The sequence below is a fragment of the Athene cunicularia genome, assembly GCF_003259725.1.
Source record: "Athene cunicularia isolate RWA chromosome 1 unlocalized genomic scaffold, athCun1 chr1_part2, whole genome shotgun sequence".
Lineage (NCBI taxonomy): Eukaryota > Metazoa > Chordata > Aves > Strigiformes > Strigidae > Athene > Athene cunicularia.
Genome location: NW_020799092.1, coordinates 66,769,549 through 66,788,445, shown reverse-complemented (window position 1 = coordinate 66,788,445; position 18,897 = coordinate 66,769,549). Strand labels below are relative to the sequence as shown.

General features: G+C 38.8%; 2 protein-coding genes across 11 annotated transcripts in view; both read left to right on the top strand.

Annotated features, from left to right (window-relative positions):
• Positions 1 to 13,535, top strand: part of KIF21A (kinesin family member 21A) — an 82,921-nt gene extending 69,386 nt beyond the window's left edge. For all 10 annotated transcript variants that reach the window (XM_026868541.1, XM_026868545.1, XM_026868544.1 and 7 more), the window contains 7 exons: positions 337 to 473; positions 2,879 to 3,059; positions 3,410 to 3,574; positions 4,236 to 4,353; positions 6,946 to 7,116; positions 10,060 to 10,259; positions 12,268 to 13,535. In XM_026868541.1, the coding sequence (XP_026724342.1) occupies positions 337 to 473; positions 2,879 to 3,059; positions 3,410 to 3,574; positions 4,236 to 4,353; positions 6,946 to 7,116; positions 10,060 to 10,259; positions 12,268 to 12,361 (1,066 nt within the window). In that variant the 3' untranslated portion in view covers positions 12,362 to 13,535. The remainder of the gene's footprint in view (positions 1 to 336; positions 474 to 2,878; positions 3,060 to 3,409; positions 3,575 to 4,235; positions 4,354 to 6,945; positions 7,117 to 10,059; positions 10,260 to 12,267) is intronic.
• A 1,589-nt stretch (positions 13,536 to 15,124) lies between these two features.
• The window catches only part of LOC113491238 (sucrase-isomaltase, intestinal-like), a 46,299-nt gene continuing 42,526 nt past the window's right edge, over positions 15,125 to 18,897 (top strand). Inside the window, exons 1-2 of the mRNA XM_026868002.1 lie at positions 15,125 to 15,170; positions 18,361 to 18,595. Coding sequence (XP_026723803.1) covers positions 15,125 to 15,170; positions 18,361 to 18,595 — 281 coding nt within the window. The remainder of the gene's footprint in view (positions 15,171 to 18,360; positions 18,596 to 18,897) is intronic.

Sequence of the window (18,897 nt, the reverse complement as noted above, 5' to 3'; positions counted from 1 at the left end):
GTCTTTATGCAATCTGCAGTTTTAAGGCTGGTCCTAGGCATCCAGGAGCTTTAAGCACCCTGGTTCTTTAAGCATTACACAGACTTTCCCATGTACCCAACAATCAACATCCTGTCTTTTATTCATTTGTTTGGTTTTGTATGTGATTTCCTTTATCTGATAATCCAGAGTTGACATTTGTTGAAGCTAAATAGTGAAAATCCTTACATAATTTATGAAAGGCATTCTGCCCTCTCATGTAAGAAAAGTAAAGTAACTTTTTTCCTTACATTTAAGTAAATTAATTTTATCTGTGTCTATTACTATGCCCAACTCACATTCTCTTATTTTCTTTAGGGGGATAATTAATCCCTTCCCTGCTTCAAAATGCATCCGATCATCCCCACTTCAGTGTATCTATACAGCTGAAGGACATACCAAGGCTGTGCTTTGTGTGGATGCAACTGATGACCTTCTCTTCACTGGATCTAAAGGTTGGGCAAGCTCCATGCATCTGTGCTGCCTACAGAGGCTACTTTGACAACTGGGGTATTGTGAAATTCTCAGTTTGTGCTCAATGCTGTAAACACAGTGGGAGATTATAAGGATCAATTTTGCAACATAAGCTGAAGAAGGATTTACAGTAATTATCTATAGGTTTTTAATTCCAATGTGTGATATTTGGCTGTTTATTTGTAGTAGAAAAAGTACCTATCAAGAATAACACTAACATTTGTTGAGTGATATGATGAAACCAAACCTGGTAATGTGCACACATGATGTGCAATGCAAAGTAATAGCCTCAGGGTAGTGGTAGAAGTGGGAAATCTCTGGCTGTGCTACCTACAGAGGTTGAATAGAGTCTTCATGCCATAGTTGATTCTTTGAGTGGAGCTACAGATATTTTCTGCTTCCTCCTGTTGCCTGCCCCTTGTGAGCTTAAGAACTGTATGGCTGTTGTGGAGGAGGCTAGATTTTCAGTAGTTACTAAATTCCTTACTGGGTGGTACTGCCAGTCTATGAACTCTTCAAGCTGGTAGAAACAATGTTTTGGAAGAAAATATTTTCCTCCTGTCTTTGGTGACTTTCCATTGTAATCACTCAGTTTGACTTGAAGATAACATAACCAGACCTCAATGGTTATTTTTCATGAATAACCTTTTAAACATTGTTCAAAAAGTGTTTTTTGCATGTTCTTCTTTTTCTCTGGGCCTTTTTGTATAAGGTACTTATGGGAAAGGACTTGCTATACTTGTACATCTGAAACTGTGGCAGACTCCTTGTGATAATATGTGATTTTTTATTTTTTGTGTTGAAGTATCAAAGCTAAGGTAAACTAGAGTTGTGGCTGGGAAGGTGTTAACATGTACTGACACAGAGACTCTGCTTTTCACTAGTTCACATAATGAATAAACTCTGAAATTTTAGGGCATCCTTTTTATCCCTATATTAACATAGAGGTTACCCCTTCAGATGCAGGTAAATCCACTGCTAACATTTAGATATGTTTTTTATGGCTATTCTACCAGCTGGTTGTTACAAATACTAAGACATGCTCTTACAGTGAATTGGCAAAATTTTAGTCTTAAAAATTTTAAGCCAACATTTCAGCATTTCTCAAAGTGTATACAAATGCAAAAAAGGACATACATTTAGTTTCTGTGAATGCTGCTTAGTTGATTTGTATTGAGATTTTTAATTCAGTGGCTATGTGGGGAAAAAAAGCTTTTTTTTTTTTTTTTTTTTTTTAGATTTGTATTCTAAAGGGCTGGGGGTTTGAAGGGTGTTTTGTTTTGTTTTTAACATGAATATTTGTAGATGTAAATATTTGCTCCTTCTTTTCATATGCTAGCTTTCCAAACTTATGGAATAATTTTTCCTGTATATTTTTTTAGAGGGCAAAAGTTTACAAAGAATATTTGTACTCAAGAATGTAGACGGTTGTTTAATTAAATAAGGCTAAATCTTTTGGAATTTTTTTCTGAAGCAGAAAGGCTCAGCTCACTGACATCACATAACACTAATAGACTAAGTGCCAATTCAGGAATGTCAATAAGCTTTCAGGCACACTGTGGATATTAGGCTTTGATCTTATAGTTGGTATTTTAAAATGGCTGACAGTTTTTGGTATACTTAACCTTCTTCAGGCTATTATAATTACTCTCTACACATGAAGCTTTCTCATCATCCTCCCACTACTTGTCCCAGTAAAAATGTACTTCTAAAATACACAGAGTGATACAGACATGATACATCAAGGAAAGTTTCCTGTGCTTTCTATTTGTGTCGCAAAATTCTTGAAAACTTGTATGTGTTTGGGATTTTAGTCAAAAAAAGGTCACAGTATTTAAATTCCTTTGCTACTGAATGAAAACTGTGACTAAAGCACTTACACTGGGATTCTGCGAGACTCCTAAAGCACCAAATAGTTTGGATCACTTCTCACCTTTGTAGTTTCATTGTGGCAGTCAGCCCCTCCTGAACTACTCTCTTGATGAAGAATTCTTGAATTAAAATCTGTGTTCTTCTCTTGATCTGTCATTATCCAGTCTTTATAGCCTCTAAACTGTCTGTATCTTTACTTCATTTTCCTTAAGATGGAATTTTATCCTTCTAAAATGCTATGGGAGCTAATATGCACATCTTGAACACACAGCATTTAATGATGAGCCTTGCTTAGTTTTGATGATGGTAGATGATGCCCATGTATATTCTTTAAGACCTGTTTAATTTAGTTGTTTTTCTGCAGTGCTTACCTGATTGGAGGGATCTGTATGTATGCAAATGAATGCATGTACTTTTTAAAAAAAATTACTGAGTTTTGGGAAAACATAAGTTTTTTTCTGTTAAGGTTTTTTTTATTATTATTCTTTTCCCCTTTTTGTTTGTCTTTATTTAGATCGTACCTGTAAAGTTTGGAATCTGGTAACTGGACAAGAGATTATGTCTCTAGGGGGTCATCCAAATAATGTTGTTTCTATAAAATATTGTAACTACACTAGCCTGGTCTTCACAGTCTCAACCTCCTACATCAAGGTGTGGGACATCAGAGATTCTGCTAAGTGCATTCGGACATTGACGTAAGTATGCTAAACCTCAAATGCCAAGAGTTTAAATGAGTCTTTATTTTAGATAAATTTCATTATATTTGATTCAGTAGTGCAGCACAGTGTAAGTAATGTTTTCTGGGGCTGGAAGCTTTCTTTACATGTTAAGACTAAGTCAGTATGGGATACTGGTAATGTATGGAAACACAGAACAATTTGCATTCACACCTGCAGTGTTTTATCAAATGTTCAGTATTCATAATTTGCTTATAGCATTTTTGCTCTGGTGAATTGGTTTGTTTTTAAGCCATATGAAAAGCAGGGAGAATGTAATGTAGGGTTTGTTTCCATTTTTATTTTTTGTCCTTCCTCCCTGTACTCAGGTCTTCCGGCCAAGCGATGCCTGGTGATGTGTGTTCAGGAAGTACCAACAGAACAGTCACTATCCCAGCTGGAGAGAACCAGATCAATCAGATTGCACTAAATTCAACTGGCACATTCCTCTATGCAGCTGCTGGAAACTCAGTGAGGATGTGGGACCTGAAAAGGTACTGAACACCAGCAGAAGAGAATGGTCTTTAGGTGGTTGCATGTGCATATGAAACAAAGTCAGTGAAGTGTTTCCTGTTTATAGTAATGTCCATAACCTGGGCAAAATATGGTCAAGATATGGATCACATAATCTGTGGTGGTTACTGAGATAATGGAGGCGCTCGTGATTTTTTTCATGTGTTAAGGTTATGGTGAATTGTTTCAGTAAAAATGACTGGAAAAACACAAGGTTTTGTTTAAGACAGGTGCTAGAAAACAGACTCTTGTAAAGTGAGCTAGTAATTGTTGATGAGATGATGAAAGCAAATTGATGTTATATAATACAATATAGGACTGTGACAGCCACACTATAATAGCACTTTTCCAAACAGAACCTGCACAGAGTGTTCAAAATAGAGAGAATACTTTGAGGGGTCTGATTTATCTTTACTTTTAATATTTTAAATTCTCATTTACATAAATAAAAACTTTTGTTTACATCTAACGTAGATTTAACATTTACTGATGGATATGAGTAATAGAGCATATGTAAACCAGAGGATGAATAGTGAAGACATAGGGAAAAATAAAAAGATCCATTCTGGCAGAAACTGTGCTATAGACTGTATTGGATATATGCAAAAATACAAATCCTCATTTCTTCTCTTATTCTTGAAGATTTCAGTCTACAGGAAAGCTAACTGGTCACCAGGGTCCTGTTATGTGCCTTACTGTGGATCGAATTTGTCATGGACAAGATCTTATTGTCACTGGTTCAAAGGATCATTATATAAAGGTAAGCCGTTAGTATTTACTTCTTTATTTTAACTCTTTACCTCAGCATAGGATTCAGGCTTCAGCAGAAGTGACTCACATCTCCATATCTGAAATGTGATAGCAAAGTTGGAAATTATTTAATCAGTTACAGATCATGAATATTGTTCAGTCTTAATAAATGCTTATTGCTACAGTGCTATTTTTATTTCATGATGGAACACGGATGGTTGTATGTAATTAAACTTTTTCTTAATCTCCACTAAGGTGGACATTAGGCATATGAAGTCTTGGAGAAGTATTCATAACACCTACCTTAAGTAACATTTAGCTCTTGAGAGTATCTTAAGTCAGTGCCTCTGTTTTGGAGTGTAGACCTAATTGCTTCAGCAGAGACACGCTGTGTTCTCCCCACAGAAGAGAGTCTAGGGTCTAGCCCAGGTCCTTGCTTAAGTGCTACCTGAGTTCTGAAGTGGGAAGGAGAGAGGTCAGCACATCTCAGCCAAGGTGCCCAGCCTATTTGGTGTATTCATTAGCACACAGGTTGCTCTGAGTTGTGTTCACTTCTTGGCATTGTGATTGAATTCACTCGAGGATAGGGAATCTTTATTGGGAAGGGGGGTTCTGTTTTTTTCCCTTTTCTTTTTCTTGGCAAACCTCCCATTTTTCAGGACTGTGCCTAAACCACCAGATTATATGAACTATATGTCATCTTCCCCATAAAGCTGGCCCTCACATGCTGCAAAGAACATGTGATTCATGAGACCAAAGAGAATGAGCAAGGTACACTAGCTTGTTATGAGGGTGTACCCTTCATTCTGGCCTTCTCACACACTGGAAAAAGTGTATAAATACATCTAGGAGTGGAGCAGGACCCAGAACCCAAGTGAGCTTTCTTGTTGAGCTAGGCTTTCTTCTTTTTACCCTGCAATTCTTAGATGCTTGGCTGTGCACTGGACCAGCCTCAGAAGACAGCTTGGGAGGTGGGTGCATAGCTTGATGGTTTGGCCTGTGGATTTGAATTCTATCAGCAATCCCTATAGATAGAGATCAGAGGATTCTTAAGGCAGCAAGGTCACAGAGAGAGGCACTCTAATAATTACTTCTCTGCATGGTTCAGAATATTGGGTTAGTTAGGAGCTACCATCCTGGCACAGTCATGAGTGCAGAATCTCAGTGGGGACAACAGGATGTGATCATGTAATGCAAGTTTGTCATCCTACCATCTCGTGACAAGCAAGGATGTAGAAGGGCATTTGGAAAAACATAGCTGTCAACAGTCAGAAAAGTTCATCTGCCATTGCTGTGTGCTCCCTTGCTGTGGACAGGCTATGTAAATCTTTATGAGGCCATCTGCTTCTTGACTTACACCACTAGAATATCCAGGAGTATTTTGGCCATGTACGTGTGCTGCAGAGTAGTGGCTGTTCTGCAAAGGTGAATGCCTCCAGAATTGTCAAGCCGCTTAGGATAGTGCAAATGTTCTGTATGTCCACGGTCAGTGTGGCAGTTTGGGAATTCTCAGTGCTTCTGCACATGGGAAGTCCACTGTGGGTAGTAGGTCTGGTCACAGGTACTGCTTTCCCCTGTCACAGGAAACTACTCTCTTGTATACTGAGCCAGGAATATTAATCACCTCTGTCCAAGTGCCCAATTTTTCTGGTGTATCCTTGAACTTTTTTGTTACAGCTGGAACTCATGCATGTTAATTGAATGCAGTAACTTTCAAAATACCTTTAAGTCACTTAAGGTATTCTTTTACACTGCCAAGCTCTCCCTTTTTTACTGCTAAGCTTATTCATTTTAAAAGGTCAATGAAGAGCAAATTATAGAGGATAAAGTCTGACATTTGCTTGTGAAACAGAGGTAGTAGTTTAAAAAGTTTCATCTCATATGTTCCTCCTCAGCCCAGTCTGACTGGGTGAGTCTGGGTGACTTAAGACAAAGACCTGATGGGATTTATTATGCCTTAAATTGTTAAAATGGCCTCACTTAAAGAATCAGTTTTAAAACCCCATTCTTAGAGAACAGCCATAGGAGGGAGATGTGTCTACTCTATGGAAAGCATCAGCATATAATGTATATGTAAGCCTTGCCAAACCCTTTGTCCAGAAAAATATATTAATGTCTCTTCCTGCAGCTGCCTGTGCAATTCTCATAGAATCATCATAGAAAGGTTTGGGTTGGAAGGGACCTTAAAGATCATCTAGTTCCAGCCCCTCTGTCATGGGCAGAGAAACCTTCCACTACACCAAGTTGCTAAATTCTCCCAGTGTGAGTCATGTTTCCCATGCTCATTCATGAGCTTTATTTCTCTAGCCCACCACATGGTGTATATATATATAGGCTCTTCCTTGTGAAGATATTGTGTATTTCATAACTAAGTAGTAGCACTTCATTCTGCAGTCTTCTCTGAAGTCAGCACAAGAGGTAGAAGAGGAGAAAGGATGGTTCCAGTAGGTATTAATTCTGTCAACTATACATCATGATACAGTAGCCTGTAATAAGACTTTCCAAGTTTTTTCCCTGAAGTTATTTGCCTTGTGTCTTCCAGGCTGGTTAGATGGCAGATAATTGTGCTTAACATATTTGATTATTTATTTATTTATTTTAGTTGTTCGATGTGACTGAAGGGGCTCTTGGAAGTGTAACTCCTACCCACAATTTTGAACCTCCTCATTATGATGGCATTGAAGCACTTGCTATTATGGGAGACAACCTTTTTAGTGGATCCAGAGATAATGGAATTAAGAAATGGGATTTGGCTCAAAAAGACCTTCTTCAGGTAATGGAAAATAATCACATGGCTGATGTGACAGTCATGCTGTAGAACTGTTTTCAGGCTGTGTAAGTGTTCAGTCTCATACAATGACTATTCAGATACTGATGTTTTTAATAGGGAAAGCACAGAGCACAGACTAAGAATGAAAACGATAACGTACTTGATCTAATGTACAGTAGGAATGCAGTTGCTTTTCTTTTCAGTATATGTAGTCTCAGAAATTCTGGTGGTTATCCCTCTTAGCTCTGAGTATGTGGGGTTTGTTTTGGTTTGGTTTGGTTTGGTTTTTTCCTTTGGAATGAGGGCAGCACTTGATAAGGTTGGTAAATTTTGGACTGGAAACTCTAATGACAAACAGTGCTTTAGATCACTACAGAATATTTTCTTGTGAAGAGGGTTTACAACCTACCTCACTCCACCCAGTCTTTTTTCTAAAAAGCTTGCTCCTTAGATCTCCATTCATCTTGTTATACAATGCATACGTTATGTAACGTATACAACACACACGTAATAAACTGTTTGCTGTTAGAACATAAAGGATGGAAGGAGAGATGATACCCATAAAGGACCTCAAATCCAGGGAAACTTTGAATTTCATTGTAATTTGTTTTACATGGAGAACTTTGATTTTTGACTGCTTGCTATAAGCCAATCTGGTCTGTGGGGTCTTATGAGAGGTTATTGAGACAGTCTCAACTTAAATAATTGTATCTCTGTGTGAGAAATAGAAGTCAGAAAAACAAATGCAGGGAAGATACTGTTGTTTTTGCAAAGGTTTGGTTAGATACCAATCTTTTAATAATTTTTGGAGGGAGGAGGGGAATGTCTTTTACGTGCATTTAATGTGCAGACTGATATCAAGGAAACAAATAGAATATTAAAGTTTTGGGACATCAGAGAATAATGGACTGGTCACCTTAACAAGACAATTTCTACCTGGGCATACTTAGTATTCCACAAATATAGAAACTTTCTTGACCTTCTTTCAAAATTGTCCAGTTGTGTGCCAGTTCTTTTTCAGGATACTACTAAGACTTCAGAGTTAAAATAAGAAATCAGAAATTCAGTTTCTTACAGAAAATCTTCAATTGGCCATATTGGGACATCTACCCTCATATATGCCTGTCTAGGGAGATGTACTAAGCAGCTTGTTAGCAAAAACAGGAGGACCACAGGAGCAAGAAAGATCTTGTATTCTGACAATGACTTTATTAAAGTTGTAAGAACCATCCTCACTCTTGCATTTTAGGCTCATTAAAATATTATGCAATATACATTTTTGCTGTTGCAATTATTTTAACATCAGAAAGAATATGGGGGCAGGGGTGAAGTAGTATGTAACAGTGGACCAGTTGTATTCCTGTTGTTATTTTCCTTTTGGTATATGTGCATTTCATAATTTCTATACTTCATGTTCCCCTGTTTGGTTTTTGGTTTTACAGGTAGAACTTAATAAAAATGACCTCATGCTTCCTTCTTTCCTTTTATTTCTATAAAATGTGTGTTTTTCAAGGAGATGAGACAAAAGCATTTGACAAGACAATATAAGTAATTTTTATTCACTGTTTTTTTAGGGAATGAAGAAAAGTGCTGTTACTTTTGCTAATCATGGGGTAATTAAGGGTAAAAGGGCCTACTGGCAGTCACACAGTACAAAGCTGGCTTGCTGGTCCAAGCAAGGCCAACTCTGTATTTAGGTCTGGTTACTCAAGGCCTTGCCTGGCTGAGTTTTCAAAATCTCCAAGGTCACAGATTGAACACCTGCTCTGAGTGACCCATTGCACTCCTCAAACTACTCTTGTATGAATTTGCCCTAGCTCATATCCAGTCAGAATTTCTGTTGTTGCACCTTTCTTTTGGTGTGCACACTTGACTGTTTAGATGAAGGAAAAAAACCCAACCAACAAACAAACCTGAAACAGAGCTGAGCTGCTTTAAAGCATAAATTTCAACAGAGGTCCTGGTTTGGCATACATGTGTTAAACAAGTCTGATCCTCTATAATTGATGAAAATCAGTTAACAAACATGCTATTCAACAGAATTTGGAGATTATCTACTTCACTTGGTGTTATACACCCCAAGCCACAAAACACTGCTGTGACAAAATTAAGATTTATAGAACCACTCCCTCTCCCAGTTTCACGATGTGCTGCAGGACCAGACCACCAGCGTTGTGACAGCAGTGTATATTGTAGATCAAACACCAAGATGATCCAACAAAGCTGAATGTACTCAATAATATGAGAAAGGCAGCAAAGAAAATCAGTTCCTACCTACTGAACCGGAGAAGAGGCACTCTTGGCCACCTTAAAAGACAGCAAGCTTGGGCTATTATTTCCCCAGTGGTGGTACCAAATGGATGTTGTTCTCAGCTGGTCTGTGCAGCATTTTCCTTTCTGAATTAGCAGTAAAATGCTAGTGGTTTTCCTCAATAAAGAATTAATGTATTTTTGTTAAGTGCTACATCACAAAATCAATTTATAATGTGTAATGGGAAAAGAAGAAAGGAGGAAGGCAAATATAGAAACAGTTTCCATCTCCCTAGTGTATTTTTGAGCATCATTTTGGATTTTCATTTTATGTGTTTTATAACTGTTTTACAGACAGACTTGAAACATATACAGAGACCATAGGTTCAAATATGCATTTGAACATAGCAGATTTAGCATGATCCTAATTCAATTTCTGTTCCATGTCAGTCAGTTGTGCATATTAAATTTTCACCTTGTTTTGCACTACTATTTCACAAAGACAAGCAAACTAGTGTTATAGAAGTAGTGTCATGGAACATAGCACCCTCCTTGCTTAAAGAAGGAAAAGCCATCGGGCTAGGATATACCTAGTATTATATATCAGTCTTAGAATCTGGGATTTTTCCATTTCTGCACTTGTTCCTCTAGAAGTTTTTGCAGCCCTGTAAGACTTGCCTGCTTTCTCTTTTTCAGCAAGTTCCTAATGCTCATAAAGACTGGGTGTGTGCTCTTGGCCTGGTACCTGGCGCTCCAGTTCTGCTCAGTGGCTGCAGAGGAGGCACCCTCAGGCTCTGGAACGTGGATACCTTTGCACCCATTGCAGAGATGAAGGGACATGACAGCCCTATAAATGCAATCTGCACCAACTCCAGCCACATATTCACAGCAGCAGAGTGAGTTTTTCTTCTCCATGAATTGTTCTTTTCCAGAGTTTCTGCTAGAATTCTGTCCATGTAAATGTATTTAGGACATCTTCAGTTGTGTAAGCCACTTCATAGCAAGCATGGGGAGACATAGTCCATACCCCTAAATGCTAATAATCTACTGCAGTAGTCTGCAAAGTGGGGTGCATGTAGCCCAGGGGATGCACAACATGATCCATTGGGGTGCAGGAAGAAAATATTAGAACTTCAGTAGTACATGTATATATAATTTATAGATTAATAAATACACATAGGGGTTAGGTGCTCAAAAATATTTCAGTAGTGGGGTGCATGAAAAACGTTTGGAGGCTACTAATCTATAGGATTGCAGGGAAAATTTGGCAGTAGTTGAGAACTTTACCATCTTGTGTCTACATCTGGGCTGCTAGGATTGATTCCTGACCTGTGGGAATTTTTCTAAAAGCCATTGTTTTTTGGTGGTGGTGGGGTTTTTTGTTTGTTTTTAAGTGCTGGTGCATAACAGAAGCTTTGCGAGCCATCCTACTGTCCTTTGAACACCTTGGTTTGAGTATTTGCATCCTCAGTAAAAGTGAGCCTGAAACCTCAGGCAACTTGACCAAGAAAAATGCCTCATTCTGGGGAAAGTGCAGGAGACTGCAGCAGAGCCTGATTAGTGGCACAGTCTGAGCACAAAAGCTGTTAAAGCTGTCGCGTTATCTTCTAGTGCCAATCATGGACACTTCTGGTTTTCTGAACAAAGCAGGATTTCAAAGTTGCCTAGTTTCCGTATTTGGTGGCCAATTCCTATGTATAAGCATTAATAGATAAGGGTAGAGACATCAAAGCTTATGTCTCTATTTGCCTAAAGATCATTAATAAGTTTAGAACATACATGCATCTGAAATATATTCTTTATTACTAGTGAAAGAAAATCCCAGCCTTTTGGCACTTGTAACATTGTGGTGAAGGTCTACAGAACTTAGGGTATTCCTGACAATTTACAGTGAAGTGAAGGCTCAAGTCAGAAATCCTCTGTGCTGTGATAAAGTCTATCCTAACTACTGCCTCCTGGCTTTTTTTGAGGGGGTTATAAGAAATACATGAATCAAGTGTTTTCTAGTTGCATAACTCAGTATTTATGAGAAATTATAACTTCTCTTGCACAGGATAAGTTTCTATTTAACAAGGCAAAATCTTTATTTTACTTTTTAATTATGATAATAGAGTTTTATAACACATTCCACATGATACTTTACTTACACATACTTTAAAATTGTGTAAATAGTAATTGCTGCCAAAAGTACAGAATTATAGCTTGTGTCTCCTGGGCTTCTGAACACCAGCTCACTGTTACATGCTTTCCAGCACCAGGCAAATGGTTTTGGTTTGTTTTGCCTCGTTTGTTTGTTGGGGGGGGGCAGGAAGTGTAGTGTTAGGATTTTCTATAGTCTTGTGGTTCTGTGCTTTTTTTACATTTTCTTGTTATAGACTGACACTTCTCATACAAATAGAGGATGTTTCAGGCCCTCTTTGATTTAACCTGTTTAAACTTTTCACACTTGAAGTAGTCTTGTCCTATTGAGTCTGTATCTCTAATTCTGTAGTACACTGCCTGTGGTCTGCTGAGTTGCAGATAGTTCCATGATGGAAGCTCTTCTCTAATGTCAGTCTACTTAAGCCTATTACCATTAGTTGTATTTCAAAAAATTAAGTAATAGCAGAGTAGGATTTTACTTTGTTTAGACATATAATCTTTGTACTTGCCTAGATGGTTAAAGGTAGTAGCCAGTGCCGTGGTAAGGTTAGGGAAACTTAAATGTTATACATCTTAGATTACAAAGTCGCCTGGAGGTGGCCCTTGCATATCCATTAAGGAAATCTTATTTTGCCAGCAATGCCTTTCTGAATAAGACAACTGAACTTTTAAGAAAGCTTCCCCAGCTGTCCCCTCACAGTCCACTGCCCCCCACCCCAATTTAATTACCCAGCTCTAATACTGCTTTGTTTTGTTTTTCAGTGACCGGACTGTGAGGATCTGGAAAGCTCGAAATGTAATAGATGGACATATCTCAGATACAGGAGATGCAAGTGAAGATCTTGCCAGTAACTGAAATGAGGGGGATAAAGGAATATATTGATGAATTTGAGGTGCACTCTATGCAGTTTGCTGCACGCTTATTAGATAAACACTGATGACTGGAATGAACTGGCAAATAAGAGTGAACTCTTCTACTAGACCTGCTGTCCTTAAAATATGTACTGTATTTAAGAAAAAAATAACCTCTTGGTAACATGCTTGTGTCTCAATGGTCACGTATATATGTTTATGTATTATGGCTGAATTTGTGTGCATATGTAACACTTGCAGTTTAAATTAACTGGAAATCAGTCTTCTCTATTGACCATCTCAAAATTATAACCTGAAACATATAACAGAAGTGCTCTGCTATATTTCACTGACAAGTATGATCAGCTGTTTTGCATTTTAGGGTAGCAGGGTAATGATGATGTCCCAGTAACAAGCCTTTGATTATGACAGGCTGTTCCAAAATTCTAAAGGTCACCTTACACTGTTGTTAGGAAAGTGGAGTGAATAAAAGATAGGAAGAAGCTGTTAATGACACATATATCTGACACAGCCCTATCATGCTAACAGTGGATGCCATATGATTTGTGTTAATTTTAGCATATAATCCTTGTTGACCAAAGTCGTGCAGCTGTGTATACTCTGTGCTCAGGACTAGAACTCAAAAGCTCCTAAATTGGTATGTTTTATTAGTGTTTTGCCTATATTCTGTAATGACTAGGTGTTCTTAATGTCATGACGGAAATATATCTTAATCTATTTTTCTTATGGATCTGTTTCTATCATCTCACATTTTCTTTTTTAAAGCAAAATGTCTTTCCTTTTTATCTAATTTTATATGCTGCTAAATGTATTTTAAATACACTGTTTTGCAAACCTTGGCAGTTACTTTGAGAACTGAACCACGTGTATTGGAAAAAGCTATGTAAATAGATGGTTGTACAAAGACAATATCTTATCTTGTGCCTGTATGACTTTTAAAGCTCTCAGAGTGTGGATATTGAGGGAGGATGTATAATTTACCCAACTGCTCTGAATATTAATTTGTAAATTCTGCAAACTTTAAAAATTTATGTAGATTCAGTGTTTGGGATATTGAGGTTTTTTTGGTTGTGTGGGTTTTTTTTTCCAGAAAGTATCAGTCTGTAAATTGTAGCTTGTGTAGGTAACACCTAAATAAAGATGTGAATGTGAACTGCTTCTCTTTGCCTTTTTCATCATACTTCCTTATAAAAAATTCACTTCCCTTGCAAAGGCCCCAAATATAAAATGCACAATTTTGCACAATGCAGTAGAATAGCTTGCTGAATAATATAGCCCGCAAGTTGTTCTGGTATCCCACATCTGTGTTCTTGATAGCCATTATTTGTGTTTTAATAGTGTTTAGAAACCCTAACAGGATTCCCTCATACTAAGTACAGTGCTGACTTAAAATGAAGCAGATGGCTCCTGTTCCTAAGAGATGACAGTTCTTACCTTATTACATATGGTCTGTCAAACAAAGAAAAGTTCTGATGCCTCTTGCTGATTTTAGAGGAATTACTTCCTTCTCAGCTCAGCTTGAAAAGAGATGAAAATGCATACTGCTTGCGATTTCTGATTTAGTCCAAGTTTTGGCAGAAACAAGTAATGATACATACTGTTAAGAAACAATGTATAGGTTAGTTAAAATAAACAGCAGCAATACCAATTAGTGTTTATCATACTTTTTGACTACTCAAGGGATGTACACACAAAAGATCTGGGACCTTATCACACTTGGAGCAAAACTCCCAGTGGAGAGTGGATCTACATGCGAGACTGACGTGGAAGGCTGGGTCCCACCTGGCCCAGTGGGTAAAGGCCACCCACCAGTCCAAGCTGCACAAATGACGTCAGCAGCTTGGTGACCCCTGGTTTTGGAGCTGAACACTCATGGCTGACATCTGGGAACCCTGGGTAGCTGCAGGTTTTTCAGTGTGTGTGCCTGTGTAAGAGTTGTATGAATGTTTGCAACCGCAGGACAAAAGCTCTTCTTACAAACCTAGGAAACGACTACCTGCTGTCAGGCTGCTCTGCTCTAAGGGACCATGTGGTGAGGCTGTTGTGGCAGCGCTCTGAATTGCAGATGCTTCTCTCAGGTGATGCTTGAGAGCACAGACATTTTGTTTTATGAAGCTGTCTCCTGATAGGCACCCGTATAACTTAGATATTGTTTCTATAGAAAGATTTTTTTTTCCCTCCAGGACACATCCCACCTAAACTGGATCTTGCCATAGAACACAGCTGTACTCTGAAAGTTCTTGGCATCGAGTATTTGGAAGAAAATTGTCATTTTGTAAAGGTCACAGTATCAGTGTCTTGTTTTAATGGAGAATTCCTCCACTGTTTGTTTTACTCCAAAATTTTCACTTTTTCTATAAAACTACATATGTGACAAAAGATAATATGAAATCAGAAAAAAGTAAGCACTGGACTCAGATTGTCTGAAGATGTTTGTTTAACAAAAGTGAACGTTGTCTCTGAAAAATTAATTTTCTAAGAAGTCATTGGAAAATCATGTTCTCTCCAAGTTGGAATTCAGAAGTTGAGCAAAGTTTTTGGACAAATTACTGTCTACATCCCATCTAATCTGCTTATGTATTTTCTTAAATACAGGCAAGGTCGTATGTTATAATTAATCTCATATAAGATACTGATGCTGAGAAAATATTTGCAGTGTTTCTTATTACGTATCGGAACAAGTGTTTATCATGCCCCTGCCTTGTATAAAAGTCCTCATGCTGCCTGCAGAAATTGTCCTTTGACCATGGAGAGGATCAGGCGCCTGTGTTTCTGGGCTGTTGTGCTAGCAGGTAAATATATGGCACTTGTGTTTTGTCATAGGCTTCAAAAGCAAAATATAAATGAGGTAACAAGAGAAGAGCTATTAGGGAAGGTGATCATTTTACATGGAAAAGGAGGGAACAAGCATGGCTTTAACTCCATCTGAGGTGGCTCTGTGGGAAGACAAAAGGGCGGTATTGGTTAGAAATATATCTGTGCATGCCCAACAGTGCGTTCAGCTCTTGGGCACCAGCACAGACACACTGGAGTCAATGGGACCATTCAGGCACTGAAAGTTACCCTGTGCTTTGCTTGTTTGTTTTCAGTGTTTTTTAACCCAGTGTACCAGAGGTTAATTCAGTCCAGAGTCAAATAAAGGGAGAAAACATCTTATAATGTTGCTAGGTAAAGGAAGAGAGAACCTCTGCAGCAAATGCTTTTGAAACGTATGGATGAACCCAAAATGTAAAGACTAATACTATTAAATTAGAAGGTGTGTGTTAATACTTTAATTCCTTGCTTATGCCTTATTGCAGAATTTTCTAATCTAATTTCTCAAAATTGAAGTCAAGGTTTTTAAAAATCAGTGGGGATATTTTTTCACATATATCTTTCACGTTACCTTGCTTTAGCTTCTGTTCCCATGGAAATTATTGTGGAAGAGCAGCAAGTAGCCATAGCTGTTGCTCTGTTCAACTGCTCATTTGCATTTAATTGTCTATGTATGTTTACAGACATGGACCATAAATGCAGTGAAAATTATGCAGAGATTTTAAAACTAAAATGTTTTTTAAAAGTAGGGAAGGAAAATTGCATCTTCCCACTTGCTATTACCCCATATGTACTATAACAGAGGTAAATCCAGGAACAAGGGATGAATGAGCTTGCAGCCTTTTTCAGCTGCTCATATCTGCAAGTGCTTGTTTCCAAAATTTGCTGGAATATTCAAGCTTCATATTGATGGGGGAGTGAGGGAAATTAAAAGTTATTTGGAACTGCTGGGGTGTATTTTTTTTTTCCCTTGAACTACCTTTTTCATTCACAATATCCTTCTTATGAAGTATTTTGAAAATATTTTATTATACAAATGTTTTGATAAATTATCCCATGAACCTATGCTACGTAAAATTTTTAGTCATATTCTTTGATTTCAGCAATTAAAACGCTGATGCTGTATTTGTCTCCCATTAGAAAAAGCCCTAAAACTAAATGAAATGTGATGGATTTACTCTATTTTGTGCTTTGTCTGCCAAGGTGTTAATTGTAACATGCAAGGCACAGCAGTGCAAAGCTGCTGGACACAGAAGCCATCTGTTGGTTTTTACCCCAGAGGTGGTGCTTAGCACAGCATTTTTTTAGCCTCTGGTTCCACAGATTGAAGGACCTCTGTGTCCAAAGGGCTGCAGAAAGCCTTTGAAATCTTTCCATCTCCTTCAACAAGCAGGAGTATTCCCTGTGTAGTAGTACAAAGGCAGGGCAGTTATTTCCATGAGACTTACAATCTGTCTGTCTTTCCCACATCTGCAGCAGGGACACAGTAGGAAAAGGCAAGGCTTTATCCACCCAGCCCAGAATCTTCAGTGTTTCATTAGACCACTGATGAAGCCTCCTTGATTTCTGCTCTAAGTAGAAATAATTTAGGTATTGCAGAGGGATGGTCATATTCCTATTATGCTTTGGATGAAAAAAAAAGGATCATAATTTAGGGCTTTCTTAAGGGACAGATCCCAGGGAGGTGAATGCAGGACAGGAAGCAGCCACCCTGTAGGAAATGACTGTCCACCCCAGAAAACAAAGGTGGAAGCCAAGCCTGCTTGTCCAGCAGCTGGTGAAAGTTAACAGGTTTTCACCCATTTATTTCTGCCTCTAGAAGGTGATACAAGGCATTGTGGCAGCCGGGAGTGAGCTCTGCTGTGTGTCCTGAGAGCATCAGGTGCTTCTCCATCAAAGGGGGGATGAGAGTTTTCTCACAAGACAAATGTAGATGGCACTCAGCTCCTGCTTTTCAGCATTCCCATCTCCTACTTGGAAATCAGCTTTGGCACTGCAGCATGATGGCATTTTCTAGTGAAAATCTACAGTATATTCTGTAGATTTTCCCAGTATATATAATCATTGCTTGTGCACATCTGCTTGTAAAGTTATTTTAAATGAAGAAGACCAGACTGCATCAGCAATTATGTTTTAAGCTTTCAAGCACGCAACAGTCCACATTAAAAAAAGGAAAAAAAAGAAAAAAAAAAAAAAGAAAAGAAAGCAGAGGCATTAGTCATTTTATGGAAAAGAGCAATTATTGTTCAAGTAGATTTAATCTTTGAATATTGCTGTAATGACTAAAATGACTTAAGTTAACTTCAAAATAAGTATGCTGCCTGCAATATGCTTGCTCTCTTTAAGAATATTTGGTAACAGTACCTGTCAGCACAGCAGGTAGCCCGTCTCGCAGTCCCCCTGCTCTCAGGAGGCTTGCTCCAGGGGGAACCACAGGTCTTGACCTGCAGCTGCAAAAAGGAAAAGATTTAGCAGCTTACTAAGAGGTTTTTGTCAGGATGATTCTGCGAATGACTAATCTGTGCCTTTTCTTTTACTGCTGACATCTTCCCTTTACTCATAACCATACCTGTATTAACCCAAACTACTAGTACTACATATATGTAGTCATACAATATTGAAATGAAACCCAGCACAAACATATATGTAATCAGTATTTTTATGTTTACCTATATCACAGCTGCATGCTGATTTTTCATATTTGTATCTATCTATATAGATAACCTCTGCGTATAAGAGAGAATAAGTATACAGAAAATGTAGCATTTTATATCAACAGCAGTTTCAGTCCTTATTGAAGGACACCTCCTGTTCAGCTAGCCTGAAGTGTTGCTCTCACGCCTCACCAGCAGTTTCATTTAGTCTGCTATTTAACTTTCCATGAGTATTTCAAGCAAGCTGTGCTTCAGCTGAGCACCAGCAGGTCTAAGCACTGAACAAGACAGACCCACTGCCTTGGCTTGTAAGAGAAGCTGGTTGCTCTTGTCTTGGTCACGAGTAGGCACGCTGCTCTGCCATCATCTTAGTCAAAAGTATTGGGCGTATTAGCCCCAAAATGGGGAAAAAAACACAACCAAAAAAAGAGAATAACTAAAGAAGTTTGCTGCTTTTTTTTTTTTTTTTTTTTTTTTTTTTTTTTTGCTCTGGCTGATTTTTCCCTGTGTCCAGCCCTAGGTGTGTGCCTCGGCTCCGGCCAGGACGGGCAGTGTGCCGGGGCTGTGGCAGTGCAGAAGCGCATCGACTGCCACCCCCAGCCAGGTGCTTCCCAGGAGGCTTGTGAAGCGCGGGGCTGCACCTGGTGTGCCACCGACGTGCCCAATGCTCCCTGGTGCTTCTTCCCCGAGGACAGTCCCTACGGCTACTCCCTGGGTGGGAGCACGGAAAAGACAGCCCAAGGCTGGAGGTAAGTGTACGCAGCTCCTTTGGGGCTGGCACTGCATGGTGACCATGGCTGCTGTCCCAGGGGCAGCTCACTGGAGACCTTCCCCAAGCTGCTTCGCTACCACATGCTCAGCTTGTGATGAGGAGGGTAATGGACATATTTCCCTGGTGTATAAGCCACGCAGAGCTGGGGTCCTGCACTCATCCCACTGGCACAGGGTGGTCCCTCCCACTCTGGGAGCTGTGTCCCAGGAAACCATGAGGTCTCCTTGCTTCAGTAGCACCTGCTTTATCCATTAATGGTAAGGAGAGCCTAAACTAACC